The 12,888-nt window shown below is 37.9% G+C and overlaps 1 protein-coding gene across 1 annotated transcript in view; it reads right to left on the bottom strand.

Annotated features, from left to right (window-relative positions):
- IMMP2L (inner mitochondrial membrane peptidase subunit 2) overlaps nt 1-12,303 on the bottom strand; it is a 435,451-nt gene extending 423,148 nt beyond the window's left edge. Inside the window, exons 1-2 of the mRNA XM_030464700.1 lie at nt 12,157-12,303; nt 2,726-2,863 (exon numbers count right to left, since the gene is read on the bottom strand). Of these exons, the coding sequence (XP_030320560.1) occupies nt 2,726-2,860 (135 nt within the window). The 5' untranslated portion in view covers nt 2,861-2,863; nt 12,157-12,303. The remainder of the gene's footprint in view (nt 1-2,725; nt 2,864-12,156) is intronic.
- Nucleotides 12,304-12,888: the final 585 nt, after the last annotated feature.

Genomic DNA, 12,888 nt, shown 5'->3' with positions numbered 1-12,888 from the left:
CGATCTCCAGCCATACAACAAAGCCTCGGAGGACAAGAGATTCTGTAAGTAGGAGAGTAAAAGTATGCCCTTTAACTATAAATAATGATTAACTTGATAGTTGTTATGATGCTAGTGAATACCAGAAGGTCACAACTTATTTGCTTATAGCTTGGGGAACAGAAAGAATATTCACATGAGCTCACACACTTGGGTACAGTAATCCTAATAATAAAGTTAGAAGAAACTGCCCCAGAATAATTACAACTGCTATTATGCATAATGGAATAGGACATTCAGTACTGTTTGCTGCTGAAGCATGTGTGCTACTTGCTGTGATCCTTGGTATTAAACTGTTTACAACAGAACTTGTATATGAAGTTCACTGACTCCTGTTGTCTTCCATCTCACTTGAAAACAGTCCATTTGATTTTATGAATTTACAAGTTTATATATATAAGGCAGGAGGGGAGGGAGATCCCTTTTACACATCATTATGTATGAAGAGTCCATAATACCAGACAAGCAATGAAACTCAATAGAAAAAAAAAATGATGCCCATATGATCCATGGTTTAACATATGATATGTTAAATATACACCCAGCATTACAAGAGAAGTAAAAATAAAATAAAATAAAATAAAATAAAATAAAATAAAATAAAATAAAATATCACAACAGCCAATTCAGAAATCATATTATCATATTACAAGTTGAGTTTACAACTCACTGGAAATCCACCATTAACAATTATGAATCTGTAAAATCCTAAGCAACAAAAAGTATATGAGGATTAAAAAAAAAAACAGTAATTCTGAAAGAAAAATATGATAATAAAACAATTAAAAAGCTGTTAGAAATCATAAACTGCAATAGTTCACGGTTCTTTATAGGTTAGTGTTAATACTCATTTATACTGAAGTCAGCACAAGTGAAAGGATTATGACAGGTAGCTGAAAGCACTATAGAAACACTGAATCTGCTTGAGACAATGAAATGCATTAAGTCTATCTTAACTGACTGGGAATAACTAAAAAAAAAAAAAATATTTGTACTTTCATTAGAATCTTCTTGCAGCATGCTTGCCAGGGTGTCAAAAGCATCATCAGTAGCTATGAAGCAGCATTAAGGCTGGCCCAAAAGCAAAATAGAGGGTAAGGAGAGAGCAGAACAGAGAGCAAGCGTAGGAGAGCAGCAATGACATGGAGAGATTTTTTACTTTCTTCTTGTCAGAACTTTTAATTTCAGGCTCAGCAGGAGACACAATGACGAGTAAACAATGCCAGCTAGATGTTTAGGGGTCTATTACAAACAAATTCTTAGGAATCATACCATGATATCTTCAAATTGAGACAGTAAGATATCATTGGAAACAAGCAATTGATGGATATGTGACTACGTGCTGACTGAACTTCACTCTCCCTCATACCCATAACTTTTAGAAACATTCAACAAAGATCAGTCTTCAGAAAACACAGTGAAGAGATGGAATTGCAATGCAATGACCAGCAATCCTTCAAGCTACTCTGCAAGAGAGGGACATATTCCTTAGGATTATGTCTCTGTCAGACTTAGTTAGGTGTTTAATAAATCCTGGCAAGGAAATCAGTATCTTATTAAAGAATTAGGAAGGAGGTTTTTGTATCCTGAAAACATCCAGAGGCATAGAAGTTGAAAGCAAACTTCTATGTCAGTGCTACAGTCCAGTATAAAAGCAGAGAGATAATTTTATAGACAAAAAGATGTCAGTAAAATTAGAAATGTCAGTTTTCAAGTTACTGATATTTCACTCCATAGAGGGAATGTTTAGTCAACATCAAGGGAACTCTTTAGATTTTAAGCCCCTACTAAATATGTATTGCTTTCCCTGGCCACTACAAAGAGTGACTTTGTCAGGTTGAATAATTTTTGTTTGAGTATAAAAACTTGTAATGTTTTTCAAATCTTCCACAGAAAACACAGTCACCTGTATGATCTTCAAGTAAGTACAGAGGCAATATCACAGAACAATACCAGAGCACTCCCTAACACCAGAGACTTCAAGGGAAACAGAAAACTGAGGTCTTGAGCAGAGTGGCTCAATTGACTTTTGGAGTAGGGAAATTTAGAAAATTGCAGCTCAGCTACTGAGATGAAACTACCCAGACAAGAATGGATGTCAATCAGTACATTATGCCAGAGATGGAAAAGACCAAAGCTCAGGGCATGCTCAATGGTAGTAATAAAAATAAAAATAAAAATAATAAAATACATCATCATCATCATCATAATGCAAACAAACAAACAAACAAACCCCAAACCCCCAAAACTTTAAAATCCAAGATTCATCTGAATCTTGTATGTGGCTCTAGGTCCCAACAGACACAAAAAATGGGGAGATGGAAAATGATGGAATTGCATTCTGGCTGGCTTTATACTTATTTGGATGCTGTGATATATATTTGAAAATCTCCTGTCTGAAGATAGTAAAAAGAGAATGAGATTTTTTTCCCAGTTACACACTCCCCTCCTCCTTTCTAGAGCAAATTTCTGGCTCTGTAACAGTAAACCCTGAGATCCTCCTACCTTTCATTGGTCACTAATGACATTCAGAAAAACATCCACAAAAAGGGCAATGGTAACTTATAATGCACCTAACATGGCGTGGTCATTTAATAACAACTGAGAAAAAATTCCACCTTCCTACTGTCAGTGGACATTGACTTTTTCATTTACTGACAGACAAAAAAAATAGTACCAGCAGTACCTGCATTGATGCACCTTCCACCCTTGCTACACAGGCGACTCTATCCAGGAAAGTCACAGTTACTGGAACAGCAACAAAGAAACCTTTAAAAAAGGCTCTAATGTATCTCCTCCCCAAACCTTGAGTCTGTGCCATGATCTGAAAAAGATGAAGGAAATGGGAGAAAAAAGTTGTTACTAAAAAAAAAATAAGTAACAATAATTTTTTAGCACCACAAGAAGCAATTAAGTACAAATTAATTATATTATCTGTTAAAGTCTCCCCACATCTGCAGTGAAAAAAAAAAAATTAAAATGCATAGGAGAATGAAAAAACAGAAATCTGAATCAGATTGCAAAAGTCTACTCTACAGAAGAGAGCTTGATACTTGACATTTAGCCTTTCATTAATCTGACCATTTCTTGGGATCCTCTGCTAGCAAAAGTGCTTGATAAAAATGACTTGATAACAGTTCAGCTAAGAAACAAACTGATACAACCAGACACAACCCAATTTCGTATTTGGGGGAGGGGAGGGAATCACCTGGATTAAAATACTCTATTACAGAGCATTCAGTTGGAGTTTACAACAAAAATTCTGTAAATATTTTTCTCTCCCTATACTGACAATTATTAATTCGTGACCCCAGAGATGGATTGTGTTATGTAAGGTAAAGCTGACTATCTGCAACACATTATCATTTCTTTATTAAATACTTTCACATGCCATAATGCACAAATGCATCATTTCCATACTTGTGGTAACTGCAAACATCTAAAATCAATTCAAATTGTGATGTATATCACAGGGACACACGGTAACACAATGACTCCCTGTTCACTACCACCCAAAAAGTTAAAAACATGGTAGACAGGGGAATTAAGTAACAATATTCCAACTCACCATTTACTATGCTATTTCCCATCTATTTATTTATCCCTAAACCAACGAATATTCTTGAAAAATAATTACAAAGTACATTGAAACTTAAACTCCTTGATCACATTAGTTATAGGTCTGAAAAGCAAGCTTTATATTCAGGTAAAGATGCAAAGGTACAAGACTATTTTTTATAACTTCAGTTTCATTATGGGAAATGCTGCCCTTCACCTATTAGCAAGTCCAATTAAAACTGTTGTTTCCACTCAATGAATCCCTGCTAGACCCCCCCACAAGATCAGTTTATAGAGTCCCTGCTCCCTCTATCACATTCTAACTCTAACACACAGTAATAGGAGGAAACAGCATGCCCTGAACTTTTGAGTCTTTTGTTGTGTTTATATTCAAGAAAACAGTATTATTTTTCAACCAAAATAATCTGACAAATTTACTTACTCTTTTAACTCCTCATAGTGAAACCTATTCTTCATTAATAATGAAGCATGAATGTTCACCACATCCCTCCTAAATCCATTGACAGATCTTGTTAGAAACGAAAAAGCTCCTTGCTGATATATACAGGAAAAATCTGGTATCTGAATCAAAGTAATTGGTCAGACAATCCACAGGAGACTCACCATATGCTCCTGGAACTACAAGTTAATTAATAGTGACAAAGAATCTAGCAGGCAGGTTAAAACAGTTAAGACAAAACACTACATTCTCAGCACATCATTTGGCCAAGGCAACACTGAGAGTATTACGTGTGTGTGGACAACACTGGGAATTCAGGTCCTACTTTCGTCATTTTGGACACATGCAGTACTAAAAGGCATAGTAGGAATAAAGACGAGGGGGAAAACCAAAAGCATCCCTACAAGCAACAGATTTGCAACAGCTGCTGTGCTGGAGAATTTTCTGCTTGCCCTGAGTTTTCCTTCCTTCCTCTGCTAGGTAAGTGATGAAACCACTGGTTTTACCTTTCAGCCACACCAAGAGGAAGTCTTCATTTCCAGTCACAAGCTGCATCCTCAAAGTTTCCTGGTTCCCCACCTCCCACAGTCAAGGACAGCTTTTCCCCAGGACACACACTGAGTTAGATTACACTACTGTTCTCCAGAAGCCCTTTCTTCCCAAAGATAGAAAACATTTGCACAGCCATTTTATGCAATTTGAGAAGAACTACTTAAAACCAAATCCATCTTCAACCCTGAGTCCTTCCACATAACAAAAAAATTTTAACACAACTCTAAAAAGCAATTTCATATCAGTATCTCACTAAACAGTACGCATATTTTTTGACAGGTCTATTTCTTAACTTTCCCCCTCCAAAAACCAGACAAGCAGTTCCCACAGGTAAGTTTATAAACATGCAGAGTTGCCATGGAACTGCTGACACAACAGTTCATCATCCAAGTGAGAGCAGAAGGAATGCTGCCCATTACTCTACCAGCAGCAGAGGCTTCCTTCAAGTTGTATTTCATTGCCACAGAGGAAGAGCTTGAATGAGGCAGCAGAAAGTTTTGCAGCATTATCTCCTACTGGCAACAGTACTGGTAAAAGTAATCTTCAACTGCAAACATTTGCAGCATTATCTTCTGCTGGTAACCCTGCACATGAATGAACAATCCTCAACTGATAAATACAGTTTGATTAAAATGTGCAGGGTTTTCTTTTCTTATACTCAGGTAGTCTTAAGAGAAAAGGTAAAAAAAATGATAAGCATTTACTGTGGTTGCATGAAAGAATTTAGGGTAGTAATGGGTAGACACAACAAAGATCCTTACAATATATATTTTTTTTTTAATTATTTTCTGTTGGAGTATATAAGAAAACATTAGATAACTGCCACTCCTGGAGATAATATTATCTTCTTAGACATATTTTATAATCTTAATGTGTTCTATTTAACTATTTCTTAGAAAACACATTCAGGTTGAGAAAATTTGTGAAAATTACTGAATCAAATATTGCCATAACTTTCTACTATTTCATTTAGATACATTTTTCTATATTATAGATAAATTTTATATTTAGAATATGTTTTTTCTAATTTACATGCACTTTATATTTATATTGCATTATAGATATATATCTATTTAATTCTTTCTATATCAAATTAATGAATGCATTAATTTAAAAATTCATAAATCTCACATGTGTCCATCATTTACATCTAAAAATATTTTATGTCCAGTGTTCAGAGTGAGTAAATTACAAATTCTAGCAAGGTTGATATTCAGTATTTCCAGGTCTCTTATCTACTTCATTTTTAGAACCTGAGGTTACAAAGCTACTTCTAATGCTCCTTTGAATTTTACTTATTTTTAAAAGAAGAACACAATGGATAATCAATTTTTTACAGCTTGAAATCTAGTTACACAGAATCTGAAGAAGTGTTGTTTAGTAACAGCCAACAAAAATGCTAAGGACAAGCAGCTAATCATTTCATAGGCATATAAAGATATGCTAACATTTAGGTCTGAAAGACCTAACATAATTTCCTAATAGACAAACAATAAAAGATGGGAATCATATATACTACTTTAAATTTGCAGATTAATCCAAGTAAACAATCAGTAACTACCAGCTGGTTCAAGTGCTTTCTAAAAGCAGGATCTCTGTGAAGCACCAATGCTTAATGATAACTGATTGGAAGACTCTGGTACATAAAATTTATGAGATTTCTGCAGCATATGTCAATTTTAAGAGCATCATATTTTCAGAGTAACTGAAATCTAGTGCTATGCCTGTCTTATGCTGTCAGCTAAATATACAGCAGGTTTAGAGGTATGTCAGTGGAGCAAGCAAAGGTTTCTTGGCTGAAAAAAATAATTTTTCCACCATACACTTCTGGATCTCTGCCCAGTGAGTGACACTTTGAATAAAATCAACAAATCCCAGCACTTAAAAGATAGTGCAACAAAATTAAACGTTTTAAAAAGCAACAATAAAAAACCACCAAACTTCAAAGCAACAACCTTGAAAACTTGTTTAAAATGGCAATATGAATAAGAAAAATGCAAGATCAAAAATGCTAGCATATAGCAGGTCAAAGCATTAAGAATTTCACATTGTGCAGATCAGAGATTAAGGCAGATGGAGCTCAGCATTATCTGGACTGAAGTATTTGGTGCACAAAAGGTCCAGGGATTATAATGAGCCTCTTGTGGGCACTACAACATATGGAGCAGAGATGATATTTAGATAGGTCTTTATGTATAAAATGTTTGGCTTTTTCTTACACTTGCCTGCACATTACAAGACACTGTTTATCAAACAGCCTGCAGAAACTCATCAAGTAACACTGAGAAAGCCCCAGGTTACAATATATTTGCAAATCTACACACTTAAGAATTACCCACAGAAGTATGACAGGAAAAAAAGCTATAAAAACAAGGCATTAGCAGTCATCCGCAAAGGAAATAAAATGGCCCCTGATGAGCTTCTACAGCAAGGTATGTGAGAGAACAGGAAGGAGAGACTTAAAGCCTAAATGGAAAACAACTACCCAGCTAAGACTTCTATCTTAGTTTGAAATGAACCATTTGATCTAGTTCAGAAATTAGTAACTATACTATATACAGCTCCATTGTCCATGGAAATAACCATGCACCATGGAAATAACCATGTGAATCCCAATATACATTTCTCTACAAATCAATGGCATCACGCTAGAATTCAGGAGTTTATGGTTTGAAAATAAGAAAGACTTTCATAACAGAAAATATAAAAATCCATGAGTGAGTCCAATTCTGTTGTGCACTATGAAATATAAAATTGAGAACAAAAGCTTTTGTTTTAATCCATGGAACGTTATACATGGTCTAACAACTCTAATGCTGCTCACTATCAGAATTCATGTGATCTTTTTGGCATGTGCTTTTCCTACAGTCTTCCATGATACAAAGCTAGAGTGAACTACTGACCCTCATTTCACATTTTAGTTGTAAATTTCAATAACTTTCACATTACTGTAATTTTTAAAAGGTTACAAGTATACAGTTCAGTAGGTTAATTTAATTCATATAAATTTATCCAAGTACAGGCTAATGCACGCAGATATGATGGTGATGAATGCCACAGAAGAATCAAAACAGATTAATCCATGTAAGTTCTCAGTTAAAAATAATCAAAGCAGATTAAATAAATAATAAATAAATTCAAACTGGTTCCAGAAGGAGATCTCATTTATCCCTCAATAAAGACAACTTCTTTCTGGTATTATTGCACAACAGTGGTAAAATTTTTATCCCATTAATATATTTATACTCACAGGTTTTCCTCACAGTATTCCCCCATTATATTATACTCCCTGTATTCCCCAGCACACAGTCATTAAAGAATGTGGTTCTATTGCAAGTTTGGAAATGTCACAGATCATGGAAATGACTGTTGTACTACTGAAGCAGCAAATCCTAACCTGATCAGCATTTTCAATAGTTACACATGCATGCTCTGTAATGCTCTGCTGTTCTGTTCCCCATAGTTGGTCACTGTCTCCTGATCCTTAGATGTTTTGCCTGTTTCAAACCCAAAGGAGCAGATTTTGTTAGCTTCAACTCCATCATATACTATTTCCTTATGCCTTAGTTTGAATCAAAGCAACTACATTTTGCATGTAATAACTGCAATCACTATGAAATATGTAGAATTTTTCCAGTATACCAAAGCAGAGAAAAGGAAAAATAAAACCCCAGTTTTTTAATTTTTTCAAAGCTACAACGTACATATAAGTTCCCAGAAGCAGACAAAAACAGATCAACACAATGAACTTTGAGCTTACAAACCACATAAAAAAATTAAAGCTTCAACCACAACAATCAGCACCCTAATCTGCCACAGAATTGTTACAGTTCAATGTGAAACATTCTTCTTCTAAATTAATGCCACTATATCTTATGACTAGGTTCCACCTCATATACAGAGACTCAGCCCACCTGTTGGCTGTAACTGGAAAGAAATTAATATTGCTCACACTTAAAAATTAATTTTGTGTCTTGTGGACATGAATTTTACCCTCACAGAAATTCCTGTAGTTTCAAACAAAACATTTCACTGTTCAATAACAAACACAGAAGAATCTGCAACTGCAGATAAAAGGTCCTCTTAGCCATTACAGTAACTACATCTGTGTGCAGAGTAACAAGCTACCCCTCAGTTCTGACAAATTATTCGGGATTACGTTTTACACATGTATGCAACCAAGAAAAGCAACAGCAATGCATTCACTTTTCTATGAGTATCACTATATCCTCACCCTTAAAAAAAATAAACTCAAAAAAATCAGTAATTGTTCTAAATTAGACCTTTTCAGAGCGTTTAAACTTTAAATGTAATGCAAAGTCTGCAAGTACAGGTGATGGGCAGAGTGCCAATTCTCAAAAGATACAAAAATTGTTTTTACTCATGTTTTTGTATCTTCACAGCAACTAATGATCATTTAGATACTATGTACATAAAGGAAAGTACTAAATTACACCAATTTTGGCATGCACTTAAGTGAATATCATAACATGTATTTACCTTCTTGCAGTCAAAAAATTTTGTGTTGCCTTTCAGCTTAAAGATTCAATGCATACAAAGTAAATTAATTTTATAAATTGATTTCAAGTAAACTTTGCAAAAAACTACTAGCTGCTGTTATGTTTTGGTCTCAAGTAGACTGCATAAATGAGGTGTTTGTTCCAAACTCACTACATTTGCAAATTATATTTACAGTAAACACTAACATAACCTTGGATTTTTCACATCATTTGCACATTTATGTAGTCATCTCTCTGGATTCTTCTAAGTACCATGAAACTGTTATTGTGGTTATACAGAATCAAGCTTAAATAAAAACAAAAAAAGGAATATTCAGTTTCAACCAAAATATGTAACATTAGGTAGACATGTAACATTAAATAACTGGCATAAGAATACAAACATATTCAAAACATGAACATTCAAAAGATGCATATTGTCAGAAACAAACACTGCTGTAAGTTTATGGATTTGAATTAAAAACAAGCAAGGTTATTATGACACATGAAAGTTTTTTCAAGCCTAGAGAAAAATCAAATTAATAAGTGTAAGAAACAAGCTTCTCAGCTGCAAATCTTTCAAGAATGTAATTACACCGCATTCAGTGTATAAGGACAGAATAATAACTGACAATAATTATTATGGTATGAACAAATAACTCCAAAAGGAAAAATAGGGATAATGTACTTAATATTTGACCATTATTTTCCATTTTCAGTGAGCTTTTCAAAAGCTGCTCCCACAACTCTGTATGAAAGGCTTTGTGGATACTTGCTAGAAACAGGAGGAATTAGAACCGAGTCACCAAAATAATATTCTCATGAAACCCAGCACTATGACCCAACTAACCAACTGCTTACTATCAACCATCTGTGGCATATTAGCAAGCTCAATGTACAAATATGCAAACCCGTGCATTCCAAAGTAGCTTCCTTCCTTTTCACAACTCGGGTTTTATCCTTGAACGTTAGAGGTCAGTGTGGGACTTCATAAGAAGGCACCCGGCACACCCTGCAATAACCATTCCCCACCATATTGATTTGGAGTGTGGGACTTCTGACACCTCCAGCTGCCATGTAAGGGTCTCAGGCATCAACAAAACAACTAAATCCAAATACTGTGAGAAATACCTAATTAATAATTCTATTGAAATCGACCAGTAAAAGCATCCATAACTACATTAGAAAGTCAGAAAGTTATTTCAGTATTGGTAGATTAGTTCATCCCTGGCACAGGTTGTTAATTTTTTCACAAAGCAGAAGAAACATTACCCAAGGGGCCATTCCCCCTTCTAAGGCTAAAGAAGAACCTATAATTTTAATAGTCATGTATCCTAGAAAACATCCCTAGTAGTTAAAAATGTCACATTCTTTACAAAATGCATGTGGATTTAGTTACAAATCTGCATATTGGAATAACAAAGTTTAATTCAAAAGCCTTTTGGATACATTATTCGAATTAACCTGAAAATCCCTGAGATTTGCCTGAACATATTTTGTTGACAATTAATTGCTACTTTCTTCCTAACTAAACAATGAACACCTATGTGTGAACTTATGCTTTTTGGGGAGAATATGAAAGAAAAAAAAAAAGTGCTGGTATAAAGGTATAAGAAGCTATCAAGGGAGATGTGAGGCAGCTTTCCCATATCACCCGTCTCATTTTTTAGTATCTCATTGTAGGCAATTAATTCCAGCTCAATGGAAAAGCAATAATCTGATATGAAAAAAAAAAAAATCACAATGGAATATTGGGTAATTAAAAGTTATCATGAACTTAGAGTCTACTTGGTGTTCAGCTGCAGTTTTTCTAAGCTTTTCTCACACTTCAGAAATGTACGAAGACCACAGAGACATCTCTAGGAACTGGGTGAATCTTCAGCTACAGCACTGCGGCCTTTACACAGAGAAGCACTGAACTAAGAACATATTGAAGGACAATCAGGCTTGGAAAAGCAGCCACTTTAAAATATGCTATTATAAACCAAAATAATTTATCTCTCAAATGTCCAGTAAGAAGGGTAACAGGAAATCCACTCAGTAAGGATACTAAAGAATTCCTATTAGCTGCGGTTCTCATAGCTCCGATAGCAATGTGATAAAGCAGGAAAATGCTAAACATCAGACCCAGCCCAGGACCAAGAATAGTGGATAGCATCCTGCTTTCCCAGAAATTTCAAGTGAACCGGGGAAGTCACGTTCAAGTCTCCTGTTCCCTCCTACGCAGGCAAATTCTGTTCAGAATGCTCCAGTGCCACCCTGCAGTGTAGCCATGACCTTCTGCTTTTAATCATCACCAGGTCAGAATATACAGAGAAGAGCAGTGCTTCACACTGTTAGCTTTGCCACTTCCATTTCATACAATCCCTTCCCACGGGGAAATTCTTATCTCGGGAATGAAAACGAGGAAAGAAAAAGGGAAGAACCCTACACCGTGCAGCGTGTTAAGATTGCTTCTACACGAGACCCCTGCGTGGCAGAGCCCCGGGGCAGCTGAGGAACACGCCGCTGCTACCGGGCAGTCCACAAGCGGCGGCTCCAGTCCACAACCGGCGGCTCCAGTCCACAACCACCGCACTACAGGCGCCCTTTCCTCACCGAGCCCCCCCCAGCCTCCGTGGGAGGAGCAGCTCCGGTCCCTGAGCGGAGGCCACGGGTACCGGCCCTACCCCCTCTCTTCCTACTCCCTACTCCCTACTCCCACCTCACTACTCCCTTCTCCCTCCCCCTCAGTCTTTCCCCTCCCTCTCTCCATCTCTCTCCCCCTCCTCCCCTCCTCCCCTCTCCCCCTCCCCGCCCACACCGGGTGGTTCCGCCCGTTCCACCCGCGGAAGGTGGGGCAAGGGGCAGGACAGACGGGCTGGGTACCGCCCCTCATTCCCCGCCCCCAGACCCAACGCCGCAGGGCCGTCCCCGCTCCTTCCTACACCGAAGGACTTTGTCGCCCTTCCTTCCCCCCCTCCTCCCCCCATCTCCCCGTCTGTATTCTCCGCGCCCTGAGCCCGCCCGCCCGGATTCCGTGGCTCCTCCCGCCCCCGCCCCGCTCACCCTTTCCGCCCTTCAGCAGCGCGGTGGGGGCGGGGTGGGCCGGGCCGGTAGCAGCGACAGCGCCACTGCCGCGCTCCAGCAGTCACGTGGTCCAACGGCTGCGGCGGAGATGGGCGCGGCGTGAGGCGGCCCCGGGCCCGGACGGGGCAGGGCCGAGCCGGGCCGGGTCCGGTTGGGTCGGGTCGGGTCGCCGCGGTCCCCCGGAAGAGTGTATGGGCCGTGGCAGTGTAGCGAAGCTGCAGGGGCTCAGACCGAGCCTTCAGGTCCGATGTGTTCGGTGCTGTGCGGCCTGTGTGTGTCAGGCAGCAGAGCATGTGCATCTTCAGGTTTAAACTGCGTATTGGCAGTTCCCGTAGGAGTGCCAGACAGTTTGAGGCTGTTGGAGGGCAGCAGGTGCGATTTCCTTCAGTGATGATGGGAGAAAAAACACACAAGGACTCTACATTTGTGGCTGCTTTTAGCAAATGAATAAAAATAAATGTGCAATACTGAAAATTTCAAAATATTATTTGAGATCAAAACGGAGATGTATCTATTATAAACCACACAGGGAAACACAGGGGTTTTGTTTAGTTACTGGGGTTCCTACGGTGTACTTCATTTTGTCTGCTTTGGTGGCGGCGGTGCCAGTCGCTCATCGGAACCGGCTGCGTTGTACTTCCCAAACTGATGTTACAAGTGGAGGTTGTTTTCTCCTGTTTAGTCCAAATGAACATATTTGACTGTGATTTC

This window comes from Calypte anna, chromosome 1 (assembly GCF_003957555.1).
Source record: "Calypte anna isolate BGI_N300 chromosome 1, bCalAnn1_v1.p, whole genome shotgun sequence".
NCBI lineage: Eukaryota > Metazoa > Chordata > Aves > Apodiformes > Trochilidae > Calypte > Calypte anna.
Note: the sequence above shows the minus strand (reverse complement) of the source record. Positions and strands in the feature narration are given on the sequence as shown.